Source organism: Typha latifolia, chromosome 6 (genome assembly GCF_019914945.1).
Source record: "Typha latifolia isolate L0001 chromosome 6, TyphaL0001v2, whole genome shotgun sequence".
Taxonomy (NCBI): Eukaryota; Viridiplantae; Streptophyta; class Magnoliopsida; order Poales; family Typhaceae; genus Typha; species Typha latifolia.
The window spans coordinates 11,356,121-11,381,415 of record NC_133091.1 but is presented as its reverse complement, the minus strand read 5'-3'; the positions used below and the strand labels follow the sequence as shown (position 1 = coordinate 11,381,415).

The 25,295-nt window shown below is 38.2% G+C and overlaps 3 protein-coding genes across 3 annotated transcripts; all 3 read left to right on the top strand.

The window, feature by feature from the left end:
* Nucleotides 1-2,559: 2,559 nt before the first annotated feature.
* Nucleotides 2,560-13,270, top strand: LOC140790781 (B3 domain-containing protein Os07g0679700-like). The gene is made up of 12 exons (XM_073141032.1): nt 2,560-3,139; nt 3,981-4,062; nt 4,159-4,260; nt 4,368-5,110; nt 5,565-5,661; nt 6,281-6,455; nt 7,674-7,750; nt 7,993-8,400; nt 9,500-9,549; nt 10,481-10,594; nt 11,048-11,115; nt 12,256-13,270. Exons 1-12 carry the CDS (start codon nt 3,024-3,026, stop codon nt 13,026-13,028), a joined length of 2,805 nt encoding a protein of 934 aa, XP_072997133.1. The 5' UTR covers nt 2,560-3,023; the 3' UTR covers nt 13,029-13,270.
* Nucleotides 13,271-15,025: 1,755 nt separating this feature from the next.
* On the top strand, nt 15,026-19,524 carry LOC140791466 (transcription factor RF2b-like). The gene is made up of 4 exons (XM_073142060.1): nt 15,026-15,722; nt 17,978-18,110; nt 18,537-18,621; nt 18,830-19,524. The coding sequence occupies exons 1-4, from the start codon at nt 15,127-15,129 to the stop codon at nt 19,186-19,188; spliced, it is 1,173 nt and encodes a 390-aa protein (XP_072998161.1). The 5' UTR covers nt 15,026-15,126; the 3' UTR covers nt 19,189-19,524.
* Nucleotides 19,525-20,402: 878 nt separating this feature from the next.
* LOC140791489 (protein ACTIVITY OF BC1 COMPLEX KINASE 3, chloroplastic) lies at nt 20,403-24,617 on the top strand. The gene is made up of 7 exons (XM_073142084.1): nt 20,403-20,839; nt 20,910-21,137; nt 22,150-22,485; nt 22,874-23,429; nt 23,589-23,775; nt 23,881-24,247; nt 24,411-24,617. Exons 1-7 carry the CDS (start codon nt 20,456-20,458, stop codon nt 24,534-24,536), a joined length of 2,184 nt encoding a protein of 727 aa, XP_072998185.1. The 5' UTR covers nt 20,403-20,455; the 3' UTR covers nt 24,537-24,617.
* The last annotated feature ends 678 nt before the right edge of the window (nt 24,618-25,295 follow it).

Here is a 25,295-nt window from a genome sequence, read left to right as displayed (position 1 = left end):
CTTTTAATCTAAGTTACAATTAGTTATAATTTTCATTTGTTAACATCTAGATACTAATATAATGCATCGTAAAAAACTTATTGAGAAACTAATATGAAAAATATCTTAATCAGTTTTAGATTAAGGGTATTTTACTGTCATCCAAATAGACAATATGAAATTAGAAGAAACGAACATGTTATTCATAATTTTCGTTAGGAAAAAAAGAAAACTTGACACCATATTTAAAAATATAATTATTTTATATTTGAGTGACTTGTTAATTTTAACCCACTTTAGAAAAATCTCCAATTTAATTGTCATAAAATTAGGTCATCTCAATTAGACAGACAAATAGTTATTTGAAGAAGAAGTGAGATTTAATAGTTTGACTAGTTTTCAATCATAATGAATCTTAACGTAGAGTGCAAAAGATAATTCCTTTTATAAGAAGTTGCTCTATCTATAGTGTGAGTTGATCCTATCTCAATTAGTTTAAGAGCATCATTAGATGTGTGTTAACACATCGTTCACTCGCCTCTACAACTTTTGTGTCGAAAGGGGTAATTACAATAAGTGAATTCATATAATCGACATACTAGTACGCATCCGAAGATGTGCCATAACTAACTTAATAAGTATTATATTAAGTTCTTGCTCTACATTAGATGATCATGATCACACGCATCTTAATCCCAACAAGCTCTCTATGTTTTGTTTCAAGCACGATTATAATCACTTAATAAGTGTTAAAGATAGGCTACTTTGAATCAATGGCATTACAATATTTATTATACCTTATTTGTCTCCATTTAGAAGTCAAATAAATAATCTTTACGAATTGTAGTGCAGTAGTTTAGTTTTACTAGCTAACGATAAATGTCATAAGTTCGATTTTCTTGACGACAGTAGGATGTGAATTTTTCGATGGTCCAAATTTTTTATAAAATAATTAATATAGTAATTCAAATAGGTTGTGAATCTGTCCGGAAAAAAAAAGGAACATTTTACTCCGCCCCCAAAATTCCTCTCGTGATCATGTGATGGACGGCCATGATCGAGTCCAGTCCAAACGCGACGCGGGGCTACGGACGGGGACAGGCGGCCCCACGTGATTCGCCATGCAAGGAAATAAGAGGAAGTCGACATCAGGAAGCGCACGAATCCGATCAGACGGTCCCCCCACTCGCCGATACACCCGCGTCTCACCGTGTTCCAGCGCTGGGCCCCGTAACTAACAATAACCTACCCACCGCTACCCAATCCCCACCTCTCGTCGTGCTCTCCTCCCTCCCCCCCCCTCTCTAACCACCAGAAAGAGTATTCTCTCTCTCCCCCCCCACCCACCCTTGTCAAACTCCATAATGATTCCATCAACACTCCACTGTCCACCCACAAATTTCTCTCTATTTTTTTTTTCTAAAAAATATATTATATTATTTGATTGCCATTTCAAATTAATATATGAGAAAAAGTCATGAACTTAAATCATCAAAACAAATGTCCTCCACTTACTTATTTTTAAATATTACTTTGCGTTAATCATATTTTCTAATTTTACCCTTACGTTACAATCCGTGTGCCTTATGAGAACACGATTATGACGCATTTAACCCTCTAAAGTGATTAATTACTTTTAATAAAATCTAGTTTCCGCAAAAAGTGAAAAATCTTAATGAGTCTAATCTCACCGGTGCGGTGTCCCCATCGCACCACACGACCCGTCCCGTTTCGCTGGCGCACCAACCATCACTCAACCTCCGTGCGGGCCCCACCCCCCCCTCCTCTCCTTCGGTGCGGCTACCGCTCGAGCACTTACCGGTCACGTCTTTACGAGTCCCTTCGTTCTTGTACGTACATCGCTACGCACTATCGTGATTCGTTTGACTTGGGGGTGACGCTACCCCAGTTGTCCACTGGCTCACATCATCCTACTGTTGAAATCGATTAGGACTAATTTATTTAACTGTAACCCCTCGTAGTTTTATATTTCGACCAAAATTCTTCATTTCACATCCTGCACCTCAACGATTGTGTAATTAACATTCTCCCTCCTCTCTCAGGGTTCTTATTTCATTTTATTTTTGCAAATAAATTCGAAAAAAAATCCAAATGTGTATTTTATTCTTAATCGAACCATTACATATTAATTGTTTAATATCCCTTATCATTCGACGGTGTTAGCAAAAAAAAATACTAAATAACTATTTTATCATTATTATTTTTTATTTTTAAAAATAAAAATAAAATGGCTCTGTGTTGCCTATAATTGATCGTATGATAATTAGATGAATTTTTACTAATAGAAGGATTATTTTTAAATTTTTATATAGTTAAGATATTAATGTGGTACGAAAAATAAATAAGAGGTATATATATATATATATGTATATATATGAAAAGGTGTAATAGTTTTGGGAGTCTAAAAGCGTAATTATCTCTTATTTATATAAGTTTGGATGAGTCTTATGAAATAAACGTGTGATTGGTGAAGAGATGTAAAATTGTTAAAAGGTAAGGTGTAAACTGAAAATTAATTTTTATATTTTTTATATTTGATTTCGGACAGTAGAGAGAGAAGAAAGGGGGAGAAGAGAAGAGAAGAGGAGAAAGAAGAGAGCTGGGCTGTCGTGAAGTGTCGTGCATGCATTTAAATTTCGTTTCCTTTCTTGTTCTCTCACTCTTCATTTCTTTACTATTTTGGATTCATTTCTCTCTCTGTCTGCTCTTCTCTTCTCATCTTAGACTCATCTCTTTCTCCTTGGCATGCAAAGGCGTTTCCTCTGCTCTCCTACTTGGCCAATCCCCGAAGCAATCGGCCATCTCTAAAACCCAAACCCTTTGAAACCCTCGTCCCATTGGGTTGCCCGGTAGCCTCCGCCTCGAGGGCCGGGGAGCTGGTCGAAGAGATGGGTCTTCTTGGGAGGGGTAGGAAGTGATACGGGGAGGCGTCGCCGTAGCTTGGAAGCGAGAAAGGTTTGATCTTTGATTGTAAGCGAAGTGGTTTGGTCGGGTTTGTCGGTGGTTGAGGCCCTTGAGGGGAAATGGCGGCGAAGAGGTGCATGAACGCCGCGTGTGGGGCGCCGGCGCCGGGAGGAGAGTGGAAGAAGGGGTGGGGGTTGAGATCGGGAGGGTTTGCTCTCCTCTGCGACAAGTGCGGGTATGTGATTTCGTTGTTCTCCACTTAATTGATTTGGATTTCCATGTCTGCGTAGTGTTTGATGTTTGTTTCATGAGGGATTTGGGGGACTTGTGTTGTGTAGAAAGTTATTTGGGTCGGCGGTAATTCCACTATATTCTTGTGTTTAATAGCGAATTGGGACGTTAGAAATTTGTTTTCTTGTTCAACTTTTTCTGATTTTGGATTTAGTTGAACTGATCAGTTACTTTTACAGAGCTACTGGGTCTTATACACAGGATTTTGGATTTCAATATCTTTTTTTTAGTTTCGTTTTACCATTCTAGGAATTATAACTAAATATTCATGTTAGAAAGCCTTTAGCATCCCTGGGCTGGCTGGGATTTGTCGTGGATTTTTATCTGACGCCAGTTAACCCTGTTTGGCGTCTTTTTCGATTTGTACTCTCGCTGACCTTATATTTTGGAGAAGGCTTGAATGATGATGAATAAGAGTACCCTATAATATGGATGTAGTTTTCTATACTCTGTAACTCAAAACACGGGTTATACACTGTGGTGGCATATTGCTTTTAATAGTACACAGATCATATGTGATTATTAGTCCTATTTAAAAACGGAGGCTATTTGAGAATTACGTCCAAATAGGAATGAAACATTTTATAATGTCATTATCCAGAGTTCGTTTGAGTAGATTGATCCCAGACTTTCTTGATAGTACATTAATTGGGTTACCTTAGTACAATTACTCTTCCTTTATCGCACGTCACTGCAATACTATAAAGCCTAGAATATTTTTCTTAAACATGGCTTGGTAGTAGAATAATGTGACTATGTCTTTTTAATCTTTTTGGTGGTTCTAGGATTGCGTATGAACAGCTTGTTTTCTGTGACATATTTCACCAAAAAGAATCTGGTTGGAGGGAGTGCTCTTACTGTGGAAAGGTAAGTGTCTATAAAATCTTAAAACCTAAACCTCTAGTTTCCTTTTTCATCAACTGGTCTCGAAACATTGACTCTTTAAAAAAATGGTATTTGCAGCGTCTTCATTGTGGATGCATTGCTTCTAAGTATTCATTTGATCTACTTGATAGTGGAGGAGTTCAGTGCATCAACTGCATGAAAAATTCAGGACTTCCTTTTGTAAGATCCTTGGTCTTATATGCAGAGTTGCTTGCGCGCATGATGTGTAGCATATACTGCATTTCCTTTCATGCTAATCTGATTCACCTTAAACTTCTGTTTTGCAGATTCCAGGTCAAATGACACCAAAGTTTTTGCCGCCTCAAAATAATCAAAGGATTTTTGATCTCTCCACCACAAGTTTAAAGGATGAAACAGTACCAGGTAGTTCCTCTGTATTGCCAGCCATTTCTGCTAATGGTAAAATTGATGATGCTGCTGCTGGGAAGGGCAGTGATATGCTCTTGGCGAAGAACTTCGAAGCTGGACAGAGCAGTCTATTTTCAAAGCAGAGAGAGATTGAAAATGCAATTGGTTTAATCAAATGGGAGCAAGTGAACCTTAGTGTAGGGGAGATGGGAAGGACGTGTTTCTATAATAGAAACCAAGGTCCCGTTGGGTCTTCACGAACTGACCAACAAGATGAAGCCAGAAATGCTATGGGGGATAATGTGATGTGTGAATCGCTCGCCAAGGCATGCCTAAGCATGAGTTTGGGAATAGCTAATTCAGGCAGCAAACTGGAATCTACCTCCAATTCAGATAGACATATTATGCTTGCCCCACCGACAGCTATTGCTGAGGGAAGAGATGTGGGCAAAACACCATCTCCGCAGCAGGTTCAGAGGGCTCGCCATTTTCTGTCCAGACCCCCAAAGGCAGGCCATAGTGCTCCTTATGATACAACGAAGGATATGGTGCCGCATATGCGTGTTGCAAGGCCACCTGCCGAAGGAAGAGGCCGAAATCAATTGCTTCCACGTTATTGGCCAAGGATTACAGACCAAGAACTTCAGCAAATATCTGGGGAGTATCCTTTCATTGTTAACATTATAAACAAATAACATGTACATGTTGAGACATGATATACATGGTTGGCCCCTTGTCTAATAGGTTAAGTCTGCGGTCCACTAGGTACCTAACATGGTATTGAAGCCAGTTATTCTAAGTGTCATGTCATGAGTTCAAACCTCGTCAAGCCCAATTTAGTCCCTTTATTCTATTGTATATTAATATGGTGTGGAGGAGCCACATCCTATCCATGTGTAGACTATTATGTCCGCACAGGAGGGGGTGTGTTAGACCTAATATGCATTATCGGTCTATTACCTAATGGCCTAAGTTTCTAGATCAATTGGTTATCTAATAGTATAAGAATTCAATTTTGCTTATTTTTTGGCTCATATCTAGTTGCATTGTCAGGTTCCAACTTTCCATATCTCAAATTTCATTTATATTCATTTCCTTAACTCTTTTTCTTGAAGTTCAAATTCAACCATCGTTCCATTATTTGAGAAGGTTTTGAGTGCCAGCGATGCCGGACGTATTGGGCGTTTAGTTCTTCCAAAAGCATGTGCTGAGGTAACTTCCGAGTTTTCTTCACTTCTTTGGTTCCATCATTACATCTGATTTTGTTAATCTGGTAATGGTAAATAAAGTCCGTGCGTTGCTGCACAACATTATTAAGAGTTGATGTAACATTTGCTGTGATGTTGCAGGAACTTGATTTTTTTTTCAAATTTCCACCAGATAGCTTTGAATCCATGTGCATCAGGACACAATCTTCTATCTGAAAACTTTAACTTACTATTTTTGTACTTCAGACTTTAGAGTGCTGCAATCTGCGACCTTTAGCACTTCCAAATGATAATTTTAGTCATAAGTTGTGTTGACCACCTTAGATCAATTGGTTTACTTTATTCCCATATATACATTGTGAAGGAAACTCGTCTTTCTTGTGGAAACAGATTCATGTTCTCAGTTTAGCATGAGACTTGAAGACTTGGTTTCTTTGCTGTTTCTATTGTAAATAGCCGCATTTTAACATTCTTTCTTCTATTATGCTTTCCTTTATGCTATTTTCATGTTCTCTCTTCCAGTCAAGTAATTCTGGTGCTCATGCAGAGCTTATTTTCATGCAATTTCAGAGTGCTTCTTTGTTAAAGTTTTCATTCATCTAAAGTTTCGGATACCTATCCAGGCATATTTTCCTCCAATTTCTCAGCCAGAAGGTCTTCCATTGACAATACAAGATGCAAAAGGAAAAGAGTGGCATTTCCAGTTCAGATTCTGGCCAAATAACAACAGCAGAATGTATGTCTTAGAGGGTGTTACTCCGTGCATACAGTCCCTGCAATTACAAGCCGGTGATACAGGTACTTGTAGACTCCTCTTTTTCTATTCTGCTATCAAAATTGGATCAATTTCTTTATGCCTCCTCTGCAACTATCCTTTCCAGATTTGTTAGTCCAAGCATGTGAAATATTTTAATAGGAACCTTTTGTATGAGTATCGCATGTAATGCTTACTGTTTTTTTCTTGACACAATTGAGAGAAGATTTGTCTTCTGATGTTGCTTTTGTTCCTTTTCTGCCAAAGTTTTCAAGCTTTCCTAGTTGTCGATGTGCGGGAGCCAGCGCCCCGGTCTTTTTGTGCAATAAACCCCTCCAGCCGAAGACTAGTGTGGAATATTTTAATAGGAACCTTTTGTATGAGCTTTGCTGACACAAGTGAGATCTCTGAGAAGATTTGGCTCCTGTGTTGCTTTTGTTCCTTTTCTGCCAAAGTTTTCAAGTTTTCCTAGTTGTCCATGTGCACCCAAGTTTATTATATTATATGCGGTGTTCCTCATGCGGTGAAAATGCTAATGGTGATACATAATTTCATCTGTTTGTTATGTTTTAGGGCAGTGGTTAGGTACATCAATGTGGTTCCTGCTTCCCAGAATTTCAGCTGTTCCTTATATATGTAATATTGACATCACTTGTTACGTCATGTTGTAGAATATGAATTTTTCTTAATGCCTTCATATTTTGTATTTGGGTTGGATTCTTGAAAACCATTTGTATGTTAACGTGGTTTATATCCCTTCAATATTTAACATTTGTAAACTTTTCTGCTTACAAATTTTGTAGATTTGGTTGCTGTTTTATGCTGCAGTATATCTTTTTTGGCTTAATGATGCCATATAAATGACGATCAAAGCTCCGCATTTGTTAGATCAAGTGATGAGCATATTGTTCACTGATTATTATACCTGTAGTGGAATATTATTGCCAACTTGAAATAGTTTGTTTTCCATTTAAATGGCAAAGTTGGGTATCCTTACCTGAAAATTAGGAATGTTTGATTATTGATATATAAAATTGTGCATTAAGTGTTATATTATAGGCCTATAAGAACTACTTAATTTACCATTGATAGAGGGTTCAAATGATTTTCAACATTTTTTTTCTGATGCTGTTACATTTTTAGCTAAACCATCATGGTCAGTCAGTCTTTTTTTTCCTATTGTGCAAAGCACTGCTTTGTTCTTCTGTCTTTAAAGTCTTTTGCTTAGTGATGTTTCAATGATGAGCCCTTCTGTTCTTCAGTGACTTTCAGCCGAATAGAACCTGAAGGGAAACTTGTTATGGGCTTCAGGAAAGCGACAAACACTATGATGTTGCAGGTAAGATGCTTACTAGAAATCCTGTTTTAAATTTGTGGTCACAAGTATACACTTTTGCACCTTGTCTTTCTCTTGTTATTCTGAAGGGAAACATCTTGCGGTCCTTTCCTTCTATAATTTCTGATGTAGCTTATAACTCTACATTTCTTTCTGTTTTCACTTCTTGAGTGATAATACACAGCCTGCATGAAGTTGCCTCGTATCGCCTACTTTGACTTAAGAGCTAATGTCACCTGAAACAGGATTCGCAGATATCTGCAATTGCAAATGGTTCTTTTGTCAACGAAACATTCTTTTCGGGGGCAAACGAGAACTTACAGATAGTTAGTGGTTATACTGGAATTCTTCAGTCAATAAAGGGAGCTGCAGATCTCCATTCCAGCTCTCTAGCTGAGCATCTGAATTCAGCTGAGGGAGATGGTATTTGGCTTAAGACAGATAAACTTGGGGGGATACCAAATGAAGCACTATCGTTGCAGCCTCTGCAGAAAAGAAGCCGCAATATTGGTGCCAGGAGACTGCTTATGGACAATGAAGATGCCTTAGAACTGAAGCTCACCTGGGAGGAGGCTCAGGATTTGTTACGTCCAGCTCCAAGTGCTAAACCAAGCATTGTTATGATTGAGGATCATGAATTTGAAGAATATGAAGTAAGTCAACCCTGATAAAAAGTTGGAGCACATTTTCCTGCAAGTTATTGCAATATCATTTTGTCCTCTAACATGCAAATATTAATGGTATTTTCTTCTTTCATTTATGTATTAAACAAATTGTCATTCTGCCTATGACTGATTTGAATCCAAGGATCAAATAACAAGCAAACTGAGTCCTGTTACTCAACACGATATTTTTGGCATATCCATATGATTCTTGCTGTCCTGATAGTCAACCTTCTGTTAAATAATTTCTTGACCAATCTGCTACTATTAGTGTACAGCGTTGCTGACGGGTTCCTTAGCAGTTGCTCATCTGTCTTGATTAACTACCTCAGTATTTGGTGCACTCAGATGCTAATGCCATATGATTGTTTAACATAAAAGAAAGTTCCTTGCATGGTTACTTCTAACATTTATAACTGTCCACTGTGACAAAATGTGTCCAATTATGCGGATGCCAAATGATAGTTTACATGAAGACAATATGGTCTTTTACGATATGTTTTCAGCTTTATAGCAGCCTAGAAAATATATGAGCCATATCATTTAGACCATGTGTGCTAGTTTCGGTCAAGGAAGCACCCCTTCCTGCAAGTCTGATCCAAGCAGTCTCACAGAAAGTGGCACCGCTATGCCCTGCAGCTCTGCTGCAGCCGGTCTCCTCAAAAGAAAGACTACATCCAGGCCGTTAGGTCAAGTTTGTTGTATCTACTGTCTCAGAGATTGTTGATAGTGTTGGTTGCAAAGCATTTACTTCATCTCCATAACACCTATAATTTTAAGTGTCACTCTACTGGTTCATAATGGTCATCCCATCATGTCAAAACTTTCAGCATCCGACCCAAATCCCACAGAAATGCTAACAAAGTTGCAATGACCATGTCTTTGATTTAAGAATAACAAAGAAAATGTACCTGATAGAATTCTAGAAATTGTGCACCACCCATGATCATTCATCATTCTGCACTTTCTAAATTAAGTTTGTTATAGATATTTCTTGCCAAAATGTTCTGGTATTGGATGTCTCTCAATTTTTTCTAGTTTCTAATAACCATGCAATTCCTGCAGCTAATCCATTACTAATTGCCTGCAGGAACCCCCTATTTTTGGAAAGAGAACTATTTTCACTATTCGAGCTTCAGGGTAAGGATGTCCTTAATACATAAGCCTTAATTAGGTTAGTTTCTGTACAAAGCAAATTCATGCTTACACACATCTGGCGAAAAGTTTTATTAGTCTTGTTATATCCATATATGCATCTGCAATTTGTGATGCACAAAGATATGTTTATACAGAAAAGTTCTTTCAAGTTATTGCCTGAAATTTCTAACTTTTATTTTGGCTATTGAACAATGTTGTATACTGGTATTTGCCTTTCTTGACTGCTTTCTTAGCTTCTCATTTGAAATCTCCATGTCTTGTTCTGTTAATTCTAAGATCCAGAAATTCTACATAATTTTTTGTACTTCAATTTTCTGAAACATTTTTCAAGTTGGACTTGATTGGACTATGTATTGACCATATCGAGATTAAAACACTTAACTGTCAATTGTAGAGCTCTCTATATAATATCTCAACTAACTATTCGAGTTTTCAGTCTAAACAATTGAAATTTTGTTTCTGAACAAGCTTATTGAGGACCTTTGACTTACTAGCATCATTAAGTGATTTAAGTCTATCTTATTCCGTCCATATAAGCCTCCTTAAGGGAGCTATCCCCAGGGCTCTAGTTAGTGCTCACTTTTTTATTATCTTATCCTACATTTAGTGGGATAATCCATTTTCTTCAACCCAGATTTATGATTTTCACTTGGTTCTATGCACATGCTTGATTTGCTGTACTTTTGTGCATGCAATGAGCTAATCTTACCTTCTATGAAATTTATTCTAGTAAAGTACATATATATTTGTCCTACACATCCATTCAATTAAAAATCAATTAGTTCAATTGCTGAATACCTTATTCCTTACTATAGTGTGATTATAAACTTTTCCTTCAAGGCTTCAACTTATTCATTATGAAAATATGACAAAGCTTCCATGCATCTTATTTTTCATATTTCTATATTGATAGGGAACAAGATCAATGGATTCAATGTGATGATTGCTTCAAGTGGCGTCGAGTGCCTGTTTATGTTGTTGTTGCCTCAAGATGGACATGTGCTGACAACTCTTGGGACCAAAAGAGGTATGTGAGACCTGTTCACACAAAATGTTGTGAAAATCATTATGGATGATATCAGAGGTCAGTCTATTAGAAACTTTCATGTAAAATAAAAGTTCTTATTTCTTAGAACTTTTAAGAATGCTCATTTTGGCAGCTGATAGTTTGAAGTGGTGTAAACTGCATGACTAAGCATACATGCCTCCTTGCACAATATAACTGTCATGAGGCTCAAATTGTAGTCCTTTCAACTTGAATTTTGGATTCTTAATGAATTACTATTTCCTGATAAAAACAATGTCAAATGCTATTCTCTATTTTGTGTCTTGAGATTTCTAGTCTTCTGATTTGATTTTTGATGTCAATGGGTAAACTTTGTCTCATTTAGTTTCCAATCCATTAAAGACTCTTTTCATCTCTTATTATAGATTCCAGTTTTATTTTATAATTGTTCATAAATCACGACAATCTTTGCAGTTCTTCATGTTCTGTGCCAGATGAACTAAACCCAAAAGAGCTGCAAAATCTTCTTCGCCAATATGCAGGTGTGCAGTTTCTCTTTCATTTTGATTGTAATGTTTAAAGAATTTCACAGTATATTCTTGTTTCTTTATGGATATTCTCAGTGATCACCAAACAGATGTAAACTACTAAATTGTACAGATTCCACGGAGCTTTGAGTTTAGTCTACATTAGGGCTAATTTACATCAAACTACAGTGTCTATTATTACTTTTGAATTAGGCAATTGTATATAGTTTGTAGAGTGGCTAAACAACATGTGTTTTATTTGAGAATATTTCTCTTTTGGCTGGTGACAAGGATATTGTAGTCCATATTAGCATAGAAGATCCTGAACAAAAACTATTAATAGGTGACAACTAGCCTACTCAGACTGGATACTGAATCTATTCTTGAAGGGTTGTTCTCTTAGAATTGGTCAATTAAGAACTAAACTCATGTTGTCTGTAGTTGCATATGGGCTGGTAATCTTTTAACGTCGTCATCCAGTTTGGTTAATGGAATAATGTTTTGTTCATAATTTAGTTGTGCAAACTTCCTGCACACCTATGAGTATCTCTTGTGGTCGTAGTATTTTTTGAATTTGAACTGTTCATTTGTAGTAGAATAACTGCATTTACAAATAATGGCTTTCTCATAAAACTGGTCCTTGTGAAAACTGTGTAAAAAGAACTAGTATTACTGTACCGATCTATTTATTGCATCAGTAATTTCTCAAAAGGCACTTAAAAAAAGTCAGCTATCTGAGCTTTCATCCTAGGAATAGTCAGGTCAAGGAACACAAGAAATAATCATGCAGATGAAAGAAAAGAAATACTCTTATCTATCTCAAAATGGTCGATCTGTCAGTTAAGTAAATTCGTAATTCGATCCTCCTAGGCTTTTTTCATAAATATTCTGAATTATACACCTTGTGTGAAAGAAAGGTCGATATAGTTTTCATGATATAGTGATGTCCTGAAATTTATGATAGTAGGACTGCTTTTCAATAAAGTTCCCCAGTAGGAGAGGAGTAGGACTGCTTTTTCAGTAAGTTCTTCACTAGGGTAGGGCATATATGCCTATCTGTACTGTAATTATGGCATAGGCTTTTGCATTCTGTGGTTGTGCTAGCTTCTCCTTTCTTGAGCAATCAGTTTTATCCAGTTGTTCCATCTATTACAGATATCAAGAGACGGAGGATTGGCGGTAGTTTGGAACCGAATTCATCGGAGATGGATGCATCTGGTCTTGATGCATTGGCTACTGCTGCAGCCCTTGGGGAGGTCGGGAGCCAAGCTACCTCCTCTGTTGCGACAACCACCAAGCACCCGCGGCACCGCCCTGGCTGCACATGCATCGTATGCATCCAGCCCCCCAGTGGCAAGGGCCCCAAGCACAACCCAGCATGCACTTGCAATGTATGTATGACTGTGAAACGCCGTTTCAAGACACTAATGATGCGGAAGAAGAAACGCCAATCCGAGCGAGAGGAAGCTGAGGCCAGTAAGAAGATGGCTTGGGGCAACAAGGAAGAAATCGAAGGGAGTAACTTATCAGGTGGTGCGCAACCTTTAGATCTCCACAGGGAGAATGATCTGGGGTCTGATTATAGTAAAACTGTCATTGAAATCCCCGAAACAAGCAAGGGCCATATAGACTTGAATTACCACCCCGGGCGTGACGAGGATTTGCAAACAGGCCAATCTCGACTGAGCATGATGAGCCTTCTTAAGGTGGCAAATCGTCCCTTAGAGACGTATCTTAAGCAGAATGGCTTGATGAGCTTGACATGCGAGCAAGGGAGCTCCAGTACCATTACAGTTCCACAAGCTCCTGTGGAGAGCGAAGGAAGGATATCCAATGAAGGCCATCTTTCTTCTGTGGAACGGGAACGAGACAGCGGTGCTGATGAAGGGTGCGGTAATCAGGAGAAGGTTGCAAGTGATACTGCTTGAGAATGTACGAGTGTTTCGTTTAGAAAGGTTAGTGAATTTTGGAAAAAGAAAAAAGAACGGAGGGTGACATGGAGTTTAATTTGTGTATAGCTCTATGACTTTACTAGTTCTAGGACGACATTTTTCCATCTTTTTACATGGATTTTTGGAATGTACTTTACATTTGGCTATTTGGCTTGAGACTAATGTTTAAACTTAAGTTATGCTTGATAAGAAATGATGCACCATGAAGATTCTTAATATATCACTGTATGCTCTAATTATTTAAGGGTAAATTATAGCTTTTAAACCCTTCTGATTTGGCTTGATTTAACTTATTCATTTACCTTCAAACTTGAGTATTTTAATTTGTTGCAATTATTAGTTAAAGAATGTAAAAAGGCTCAATTACCTCAAAGTAATCTGATTTGAGAATGGTAGTATTACGAATCGGCTTGATCCGATTCATAGCGTTTGAGATTCAAGTTTGTACGGAATTTAAGATCCGTGGGTGGAGTCACAGATTCCTAGGTATAGGATGGAGATGATGATGGTGTGGAGGCCGAATGGTTGATGGAGGTGGCTCGGCAATAGATGATGGTGCCGGTGGTTTGCGGATGCGGATGCGATAGATAGTTGAATGTTATGATTAGCCTACAACTATGGTAGAGGTAAAAATAAAAATCGTACGGGAGATAGAGACGATTAAGATAGAGAGACGAAGGGGGAGAAGTAGCCCCTCTACGGGACTAGGGGGATTGGCAGAAGAGGGTAATTAGAAGCTAGACGAGACCTTGTCAACAAAAGAGGTGGTGCTGGTTGGTAAAAGAGGAGGGAGATGTAGAGGCCGGTGGACTAGTTGAGAGAGATGCCAGGGTAAAAGCTAATTAATCTTTCATTCTAAGCATGCTTAAGATACAAGTCATAAGATCCTATTTATAGAGATTAAATCAAAAGGTCCTAAACAAATTTAACTAAACCAGTCTTGCTTTATTTTCTCGGATTAATCTTTTTGTTTCGCTACAATTAGATTTCAAATCTAGAAAAGTCGTGAATACTAGATCTGGAGGTTAGCGATCTTATCCAAATTATTTGATATTATTCAGATATCTATAGAATATTCTGTAAATAATTTTCGAAAACTGCACAGAATTAGATTTAGCTAATTAAATAAAATTCTAATCTATGATTTTAATTAAATCAAATAAACAAATAAGATAACGAGACTCAATACATGTCTAGTGTGCCCATGATGTAATTTGATTTGATCAGGGTCGCATCAGGTAGGAGAAGTTTTAATGATTTAACAATTTAAAATATGACAAATAACTTATTATAGATGGAAGGATTAAGAAATAAATGCATCAATTACGTGAAGCATCATTGTAGTTGTCGCTCTTGATAGAGAACATAAGTTGACTTATTTCTGTGGCCGTTGACGTTGATGTTTAATAAATTTTCTACTAGAATACTACATATGCATAATTTTAATCCTTGCCTAATTTATATATAAAGAAAGATTAATTTTTTTTGTATAATTTATAATTAGTTTATGAGAATAATCTAAAAGTAAATAAATACAATTTAATAGAACTGACAGGCAAATGATTGAGGGGGATCCTAACCGGATCCGAATGTGATTAGATCCAACAAGTTCAAATCCTCAAGATTACAACTAACTTGATCTATGTTTGAATCTGTCATAGGGGCTCAAAGAGAATCTAGACCCCATTATTGACATCCAGTAACCAGTATTGGATATTTACTGATATCGGATTCAAATATTTTTCGGCGTCCAACCCAATTCTGACGTGGCTTTTCTAAGGACAAGAATATACTCTTATCCAATAAGCACTTCCGCATACGTCAGGTCAAAAAAAAAATCCCACAAAATGACTCTTTTGTCCCATAAACACGGGATACAATAATAATAATAATAATAATAATAATAATAATAATAATAATAATAATAAATTTGTGACATTCGCCACAAATGTTTTCACCTGTAGCGACTCACATGGTTTCTATCCCCGCCCTCTATCTCGCTTTGTTAAAACGTTTTCCTCCCCCCTCCTTCTCTGATGAGAGCTAAAGAAGAAGACGAAGGCGAAGCCTTGCGATGCAACCCAAACCCTCAGATCTACCGCAGCCTCCAAATCGAAAACCTAACCCTGACCCTAATCCTACCCTCTCTTTCCCCTTCCCTCCCAATGTCCCTCCGGCGACGGCGGCCGGAGCTCCGGCGCTGTTCCAGACCCCTAACCCCTCGCATTGCACGCCATTGCGTGGGAGTCACCACCGGAGGGCCAGATCTGAGGTGGCGTTCCGGATCTCGGAGGATCTCGACCTGAGCTCCGGGGATCCCATGTCGACGGGGAGCTTCGAGGAGATTGGATCGGAAGACGACCTCTTCTGCACCTTTATGGACATTGAGAAGATTGGGGCGAAGCTAGAGGGGAGCGGATCGGGATCGGAGGGTGGAGTTTGCAGGGATCGGACGGCGGAGAGCTCTGGAGGAGGGCAAGATCGGGAAATTGGTAATGCCGCCGGACCACCGGCACCGAGGCCTAAGCATCGGCATAGTAGCTCGGTTGATGGGTCTTTGATGATGTCGTCGGTGAGCGCGAGGGGAGAAGAGGTGATGGAGGCGAAGAAGGCGATGACGGCGGAGCAGCTCGCGGAGCTCGCTGCGATTGATCCGAAACGAGCAAAAAGGTGACGCCTTCTTACCAAAATCTCTGTTTCTCCCGTTGCGTTTAGAAGCCTGTGTTCAATATATATATATATATATATTTCGTTTCTTAGAAAGGGGGTTATCTACACAGCGAAGGAAAAGTAGCTGCTAATGTTTTTGATTCTAGAATTATACTTTTATTTAGAGGTTGAATAGGTACTTCACTTAGACAACCGTTTTGTTTGTCTATTATCTTTGAATTTTGGTGGAAATTGTGGAGCTATAATCACCGTCAAACTACCGTATGTTGATGAAAACAATTGTAGTGCCTATGAAGGGTCCTCATAGATAGTGGAATTCATGGGTACGAAATATTTAGTCAATTTGATCGGCACCTTGGCATGCTCCTCAATTACAAATTTAGTTGTTTTCTGATGCGAGGGTTTCAGACAATTGAAAACATATGGAGTAGATATTTCCTAGATGTTTCCTCGCTTTACATCTGCCAATCATTAGGGTTTCACTAATTGGTCAGGTTTGGGAGTTCATCACCCTTGCTGCAAAAACCATGACTTGTTTCATACATATTATTAGAGCTACTACTTTACTGTTGCACTCACGATATGCTGTACGCATTCTAGGAAATGTGTGTATTAAGATTTTCTCAACATGAAGGCACATTGTTATGGTTTGACAAGATTGAACAGAATACTGTCCAATCTAATTTATTCACGCTATGACTATTTTTTTTTCTTAAGCTATATTAAGCTTGTAGATACTTGAATGAAAGGTGAATAATCAAGAAACTTGTCTTAATCTGTGTCCAGTCAGGAATCTAGTAAAGCTCTTATTGTTATAATTGAAAGCTGAGTAGTAGCCTTATGTAGTGTATACTTTCTATTTATTAGCGGGTCTCTATATCAACTACTAATGCATAATTGGTGGAGCTCTAGGGTCTAAATTTTATACAGCTGTTATATTTGAAGTAGCTGATTATTAAATAATTTTGCGGTATTCTCAATGATGCTGCAAATACCATTAGCTTTTATAAGGTAGCTAGTTCAATTATAATATTCCTGAGCCGATGTATGCATTGGTGGGTCGTAGATCCTGTATGAAGACCTTTCTATTTGGGGGATTATTAGTCTACCATACCTTGGCCAGTGGTCTTTAGTTGCTATAAGTGATCTTGATCTATCAAAAGTTGATAAGACTTTCTAGGAGCATTTAATGGTATGAGTGCACATCCTACTTTCAAATGATTCCAAGTCCTATAGACATCTTTCTATGCCCAGTGGAGCAACATAGTGCCATACCCCTAGACATTTCATGTCATGTTCAGACATGTAATTTGGAGTTTGGCTTATATTTAAGAGCTTCAAAATATTTTTTAGGCGTTTCTTAAGACATGAAGAATTAAAGAAATGACAAACTTGAGCAACATTTGTGTAGTATTTAATGAGCAAAGGTGCAAAGATTTTAATAGCTTATGATGGACCAGGACCTAGAGTTTTTTTTTTTTTGTGTGTGTGTGAAATCTTTGGTTTTCTTGTAATCACAAACTTTATGTTTGTTCTTTGCACCATTTTGTGCAAGCCTACTCTCTCTTTCTTCTAGTGCTTTAGTATTTTTTTTTCTTCTTGATGAACATTCTGCAATTGGATAATTTATTTCCGAAGATAGATCTCAACTTTTCTTACGTTGTGATAAAACAAGGTTGTTGAATTACCATGCGTAAACTAGGCTATATGATCTTTCAGAACAAAATTATAATCCATCAACATCAAGAGGAGTGAAATACAGAGTTTGCATGACTAAACAATAAATGCTCTTGCTGATTCACCTGGAGCAATTTCCTAGCCGCGTGGGTGACTGCCTATCCTCACTATTGTTTATATGATATGTTAAACTTTCAACTTTTCTTGTCCATCATGTTTTACACTTAAGTCACAGTTTGATCAATTAAACTCCAAAGCTTTGGTGATTTACTGATTTATGCTGCCTGGGGACATCTAACTGTTAAAAACCTTGGCCCACCCATTCTTAAGTGGGAAAATACTAAATGAATCATTTATGGGTAGAGAGAAAAGAATATTTTCTGCATTACTTTGAAGACGTTAAGCTTTTATTTGATATCGCTTTCAGGATCTTGTTCATTCTCATCTCCTGCACCATATAGTATATCTAATACTCTGCCTGATCTTGGATGGATATATATTTCATTTTGCTAGCTTGGCATTGATGGTTATGCTACTATTGTTTCGATATTTTGATTCACTCACTCAAAGATATGCAGAATATTGGCCAATCGACAATCTGCAGCTCGATCAAAAGAAAGAAAGGCTCGTTATATATCAGAACTAGAGCGGAAAGTTCAAACCCTTCAGACTGAAGCTACAACTCTTTCTGCACAGCTCACGCTATTTCAGGTAAGATCTGTCAGTCTTGGATAACTCTCTAATTAATGTCATTGAATTAGCAATCATACACTCCCAGAAACAACATTAAAGAATCTTTGTCCAGGATCTCCTTAAATATATTCCCATGTTTCAAACACTTATTTGATTAGTTTATATCAAAGCTTTCTAGTTGTAACTGCTTAACACATTACTTTTGATACCTAAAGTATTTACCATAAATAACATGAGAAGTGCAATTGTTGTCATCGACAACTTGGAGGCTTTGCTATTTAGGCCTTGTATTTAGTTATACGGTACTAAGTGTTTCGTAACTAATGCAAATAACAATCTAACTGGGATGTAAGTCACCCAAATGATACCTGTTTAAGCTCTATTGAATTCTTGAACTTGTGCAAATATGGCCGAGCATCTTCTTAGCTGTTGCTTCCTTTGCAGAGAGACACTACTGGACTTTCTTCAGAAAATTCAGAGCTTAAGCTACGGTTACAAGCTATGGAACAGCAAGCCCAACTGCGTGATGGTAAGAATCTTTGGTTCAAGCTTATTGTATCTTTGAGGGTTTTCTTGTGTTGGAGCTCATTCTCTTTTTCATGTTTTGATTGATTTGATTCCCATATAAGCAGAGTAGCTCTTTTATTCTCAGAAACATATTTCAATTGAAGCATCTATAATTGGGCTTGCTCTACGAGATGGTGTAAATTGTGTCTAATAATTGTATGTACTTGCAGCACTAAATGAGGCACTAAAGCAGGAAGTTGAGAGGCTGAAGATTGCTACTGGTGAAATGACAAATCTAGGTGACACATACAACATGGGACTGCAACATGTCCCCTTTAATCAGTCCTTTTTCACACACACCCAGCAACAGCAAGTACAACACCAAGGCATGCAGCTGCAACACCAATTTCACCAGTCGCAGCCTAATATTCCAAATCACCAGTTACTCCCCCACCCAAATGCCCTTCCAGATATGATGCAGCAAGAGCCCTTTCGAGGACTACAAGGCTTAGACATCAGTAAGGGTTCTATAGTGGTGAAATCAGAGAGCTCCTCAATTTCTGCAAGTGAAAGCAGCAGCACCTTCTAACCAGGCCTACCCAACAAGCAACGCTTACATTGCATTTATTTGTCTATAGCCTGACACCATTGTGCTGCTTTCGCTTTGTGTGCTTATTTTTTATTCAATTCATTCTATTTAGAGGATGTTGTTTGTTTGTAATCCCAGGACTAATTTTTTCTTCCCTTTGTAGACAAGACCCTAGAATTTCTTGCTGTATAATTGCAGAATGTTGAAGAGTTTGGTGCTTGTTTGAGTTCTTTCCGAGTGTTGTGATGTTGGGAATTAGGTGGTCTGAGAATTGTTTCCTGGAACAACAATGTATTCTTTTGTTGTATAACCTTATCTGTCATATCTTTTGGATAATATTCTCGTGCTGTTTGAACTTATTATCACGGATTTACTTGTTAAATTAAACTAGGGTTCTCTGTTTCAGTCTCTTTCACTAGTTTTTATTTTCCTTGATAAACATCCAACAAGTACGATAATTGCAAGGTGGAAATCATATAGTACAAATGGAGTTAGGGAATTAGCAGATGCTTTGGTCCTTCTAACAATTCTTTTGGAACCTTTGATCCAAATTCGGGACACAAACTTACACAAGAAAGATCTTAGCCCTAGACAATATATACAACGGAATAGTTTTCTACTATTTTAAGTCTGCCGCTATTTTTTTAACGCCTATAATTTACTTCAAAATTTAAATATAAACCTAATTAAATTTTAACACGTAAGTAATTACTTTTAAATTTTCCGCTCTTGATGTAGATGATTTCATCTAGATTTTTATTTAAATTTAAGTGTACGAAACGCATACTTGTTTTTTTTTTAAATTTCTTTGGAAAGGGTAGTTAAAATTAAAAACTCCAATCTCCATACAAATTTCCTCCCTCCCATGCATTTCGTGCTGGCACTTGGCAGCAAACACACCTCACATGACCACTCCAACCGCGCAATCGCAATAGCCTTCCTCCATTGGTTACTGGTTGGCATCGGTCAATCGCATCTCACGTGCAGGTCACGCGCTGAAATCACTAGCACACGCACGCTTCCCCACCCGCCTCCACTCGATTACCGACCTCTCTGTGGCGTGAAAGAAAGAAAGAGAAAAGTTTTCTTTTCGCTCGTAGCACCTTAAAAGTTCATTATTTATATATACACCCTCGAAAATGCTTGCGATTTGCGTGAGATTATTTTACGGTATCGTAGAAAACATAAATAGATATTTTTGAAGGGGAATAACTGCAAATTTCTCAGGACTTTCGCGTGCCTCTAGTACTCGTGCCGTAGGAATTAAATGCTCCTCTCTTCTCCTCCCACCACGGTCCGCTATACCGCCCGGGAACCTAACCCGATGGCCACCGTTACCACCAGCTCCTTCCTCGCTCCTCGTCTCACCGCCTCATCCTCCCGGCGGCGAGCTATCCGTCCCCGCGCTGCCATCGTCGAGGCCCGACCAGTCCCATCGCCTAACCGCTCCGGCGATTCCTCCGCCGGCGCCGGCGGAGGACAGTACTCGATTCAGTTGGTCGAGAGCTCGCCCGCGTCACTCTCCCCAGTCGCCTCCAAAGACCGCGCAGAGGACATGCAAGCCGAGGCACGTGCCATGGCACGTGCTGCCAATGCCTCCGTCTACAGTCCGCAGCTCCTCTCCCAACGTTATGGATCTCGCCCAATTAAGGTAGTAAAGAAATGTTCTGAAGATTTCTTTTTTAGGGTTTGAACTGGTGGAGGTTTTGATGTGGGATTAGGTGGCGTCGAGGACGGTGGAGATTTTGACGGCGTTGGGGGCGTTTGCGGTCAATGTGTACCTGGATGAGAAAAGAGGGGAATTTGATCGGAATAAGAGGAAAAGGGCGGTGGAACTGAGGAGGATTTTTACGAGATTGGGACCAACGTTTGTGAAGATTGGGCAGGGGTTGAGCACGAGGCCGGATATTTGCCCGCCTGAGTACTTGGACGAGCTCGCCGAGTTGCAGGTATAGTTTAGTGGATAAGAAATAATACAAGAGATAATGCGTCTTTTGTATTATTGAATGAATCGGAGAGTCGTCATGAACTTGTATCCGTAAGATTTGCTCCAATTTATGCCCTTAGTTTCACTTCATCTGGCTAAAAGTTCTGAACTTTGATATTGAAATCTGTACTCAATTACCGTATTGAACAATTTATGAATATAAAGATTTATAATTTACTGGGATATGGGTAGATTCTTTCACATGAAAAATGGTGCAGTATTAGGAACTTTATGACTGTGAATTATCATAATTCCTTAGTCTTCTCGCAGACTTAAGAAAAGAGGTTGGTAAAAACTGCAATGTGAAACTTGTTATTGAGGCAAAATAAATAAAATTTATTCAGAAAGCCACTGCCTATGGACCATTTGATATATTATTTGTGTTGTTTCATAAGGCTAGCAGATTAACCCAATTATTCATCAAATTTTCACTTTGATGATGATTATGGTGAATAATGGAATTGTCATACAATAGGTTGTACATGTTCCTTTCTTCTCTATTAGTATAAATATTTCTAAATACTATGTTGCATGATTTTCGAGTTCCTTTTGCAGTTATTTGTCATTATGTTGTAAAGTTGCATTTTATTACTTGATTGTTGCGGTAATGGTTTTGCACCGATATGCTGCTGGTTAAGTGCTGATACAGGTAAACATTTACATAAATGGCATTATTAGCAATTGGTAATTAATCATGTGATATTGTTTTGTTTATGACTTTATGTTGATTTGCTATTTTATGCAACCTGTTCTAGTGCTCATACATAGCCGCATTCAAATTAACGTTTCTTTAGCTGCATGTTAGTCGGGATTGTCTTTGTGAAGATAGCTTAATCCTTCAACAATAATCTTATTATCTTCATCGTCTACTTATGAAATGATCCCAATACTGAGCCAGTTTTTTATTTCTTGACTTTAAATAAACTTGAGGTGATTGTGAAAGGTTGACAGCTAACCCCTGATGTGTTCTTCAGGATGCCCTTCCAACATTTCCTGATGCAGAAGCATTTTCATGCATTGAGAGGGAGCTGGGGTTATCTGTTGATTCAATTTACTCATCAATAACACCATCACCAATTGCAGCAGCCAGTTTGGGACAAGTATACAAAGCCCGCCTAAAGTATTCTGGGCAGCTTGTTGCTGTTAAGGTTCAACGGCCTGGTATTGAAGAGGCTATTGGCCTCGACTTTTATCTATTGAGAGGTCTGGGTTTCCTCATAAATAAATATGTTGACTTCATCTCTAGTGATGTTGTTTCTCTAATTGATGAGTTTGCGAGGAGGGTCTACCAGGAACTCAATTATGTTCAGGTAAATCCCATATTGGATAAATCCAAATCCACACATCTGCCTTTATAATTTCTTACAGGAGTAGAAGTTACATAATTGCATAATATCTGTAGATGTAAAATATGCTGAGAGTGAACATGTTACATATTCCATCTCACACTGCAATGATCTCGTTGATGCATTTTTGTTGTCGATCTACTTTTGAGTACTAAAACGTGGAGTACACATGCAAGGGCTTTATCCGTTGAACATAAGAAAAGTATGCAAAACTTGGTACTATTGTCCCATCGTGTGTGAATACATATACATACATTTGGACTTGTATGGAAATATCCATGTTTTGTGTAGCTCTCTTTTGCTTGACCAATTAAAGTATATCTTACATTATCTTTTGTAACACTGTTTGCAGGAAGGCCAGAATGCTCGCAGGTTCAAGAAATTATATGCTGACAAGGAAGATGTATTAGTCCCTGATATCTTTTGGGATTACACAAGTGCCAAGGTACTGACAATGGATTGGGTTGATGGTGTCAAACTGAATCAACAAGAAGCTATCGAGAAGCAAGGTCTTAAGCTGTTGGATTTGGTGAACATTGGAATTCAGTGTAGCTTGAGGCAGCTTCTGGAGTATGGTTACTTTCATGCTGACCCTCATCCTGGAAATCTACTTGCTACACCTGATGGGAGGCTTGCTTTTCTTGATTTTGGTATGATGAGTGAGACCCCGGAAGAAGCAAGAGTAGCTATTATAGGTCATGTCGTTCACATGGTTAATCGAGATTATGAAGCTATGGCTCGTGATTATTATGCCTTGGATTTTTTGTCACCTGAAGTAGATGTTTCTCCTATTGTGCCTGCTCTTAAGAACTTCTTTGATGATGCACTAAATTCTTCAGTAAGCGAGTTAAACTTCAAAACCATAGTTGATGGTTTAGGCAATGTTCTTTACGAATATCCATTTAATGGTGAGTTACTGTAGTGTACACTGCAACCATAGTTTTTTACTTTTTTATGCCACTTTACTTACTATACTAGTATCAAATTGTTTCTGCAGATTTGCTTTCTGCAACTTTATGAAAAACCTCACTGGATTATTAATATGATTTGCTCTTTTTTGCTCACAGTTCCAGCATACTATGCATTGATTTTGAGATCACTCACTGTGCTGGAGGGTCTAGCCCTTTATGCTGATCCAAAATTCAAGGTGCTTGCTGCCTCATATCCGTATTTTGCTAAAAGGCTTCTCACTGATCCTAATCCATATCTCAGGGATGCTCTTATAGAGTTGTTATTCAAAGATGGCAGATTCAGGCAAGTGCATGTATTAGTTTGGTCTCTATAATAGTAAGTTTGACACAACTAAAAGTTTGGATCTGTTCAGGGTTACAATAAATGCTTCCTCTGCTTGACTTACAGGTGGAACAGGCTTGAGAATCTTCTTGTTCAAGGGCGCAAGGATAGAGATTTTACCACCAAAGAAGCTTTACAACCTGTTTTGAAGCTACTGTTGGGTCCTGGTGGTGAAGAGCTTCGAGCACTAGTTGTGAAAGAAGCTATTTGTGTCACTGAAGCTATCACTTTTGGCACGTTGATTGATACTTATAATTCAGTTCCTGACTTTGTGAAGCCCTTTATTTCGAACGGCAGTGCAGCTGGACCTTTTAAGCTGCGTGATGGTGAACAAGAACAAATGCTTGAGCTTCGAGATCGAGTTTTCAGGATTTGGAATCTCTTGAGATCTTCAGATAATTTTGATCCTAGTCTTTTGCAACCAATTTTGCAGGTATCATATCTACATTGCTTCTTTTTTCTTATTCCATTGATTACTGAGCAGCAGTATTAGACAGTGGTCAAGTTTTCTATGTTTCAATATTTGTTGTTCCATATGTTACAAATTAGTTTCTACTTGCCTATTACATTTTAACCAGCAAGCATTCTATCTGCAGGTTCTTCAAGAACCTGAAGCCCGCAGCCTCGGTGGGCGTGTTGCTGGAGGGATTACGCAACGATTTGCAGCTCGTTGGCTACAACAAATTCTCAGGTCTCCTCCCCCTTTGGCAGCTCCAGAATAAATGAGCTGCTATTTCAACATGTAATACATGTAAATTTACAGAATATCTCAATAGAAAATGAGATCCAGTTATTTATTCATTCATGGTAAGTGGGAACTCTCTTGTTATTGTCTCCTGTCACAGACCAGCTAGGAATCCATGACTAAGCCTGTCAATAATGTTCAACTGGGCTTTTTTTTTTTGGACTAATCAAATGTCTGTTGAATCTTGAGATTAGTTTCATCATTCATCAGCATATCTAAGCAATATAAGAATTAGGTTTCTTATGTAACTGTGACTCTGGAGTCTGACAGTAACTTTTCAGGTTCCAAGGTAAATACATGAATGCTGGATTTATTCTGGAGATAAAAGATGAAATTTTGAGAATGTTCCACCTATTCCTCAAAAAATTTTAAAATTGTGCAACCTATATACATATCTAAACATGCTTGACTTTGAGATTCAACCGATTCATCCAAAAAGTTGAAAACTTATTAACTTATTATATATTTCTCGAGTAAATAGAAAATGTCTTACTGTGAAAAAAAATGGAAGAAATTGAAGGAGAAAAGTCGAGAGGTTTCATAGACAAACTAACTAGCTGATATTTTCCATCCCATATTTAGGATAAATCAAAACCTACTAACGTTGTGGTCAACTCGGGGAGCGAGCTAATAGCCTAAGAAGCCCTCTCGAATGAACCGTCTCCCATTCTATGCCATTAATAGCCCCGCTTGAATGAACCGTCTACCTAAATTGGTTCATCGTTCGATCTGGGCA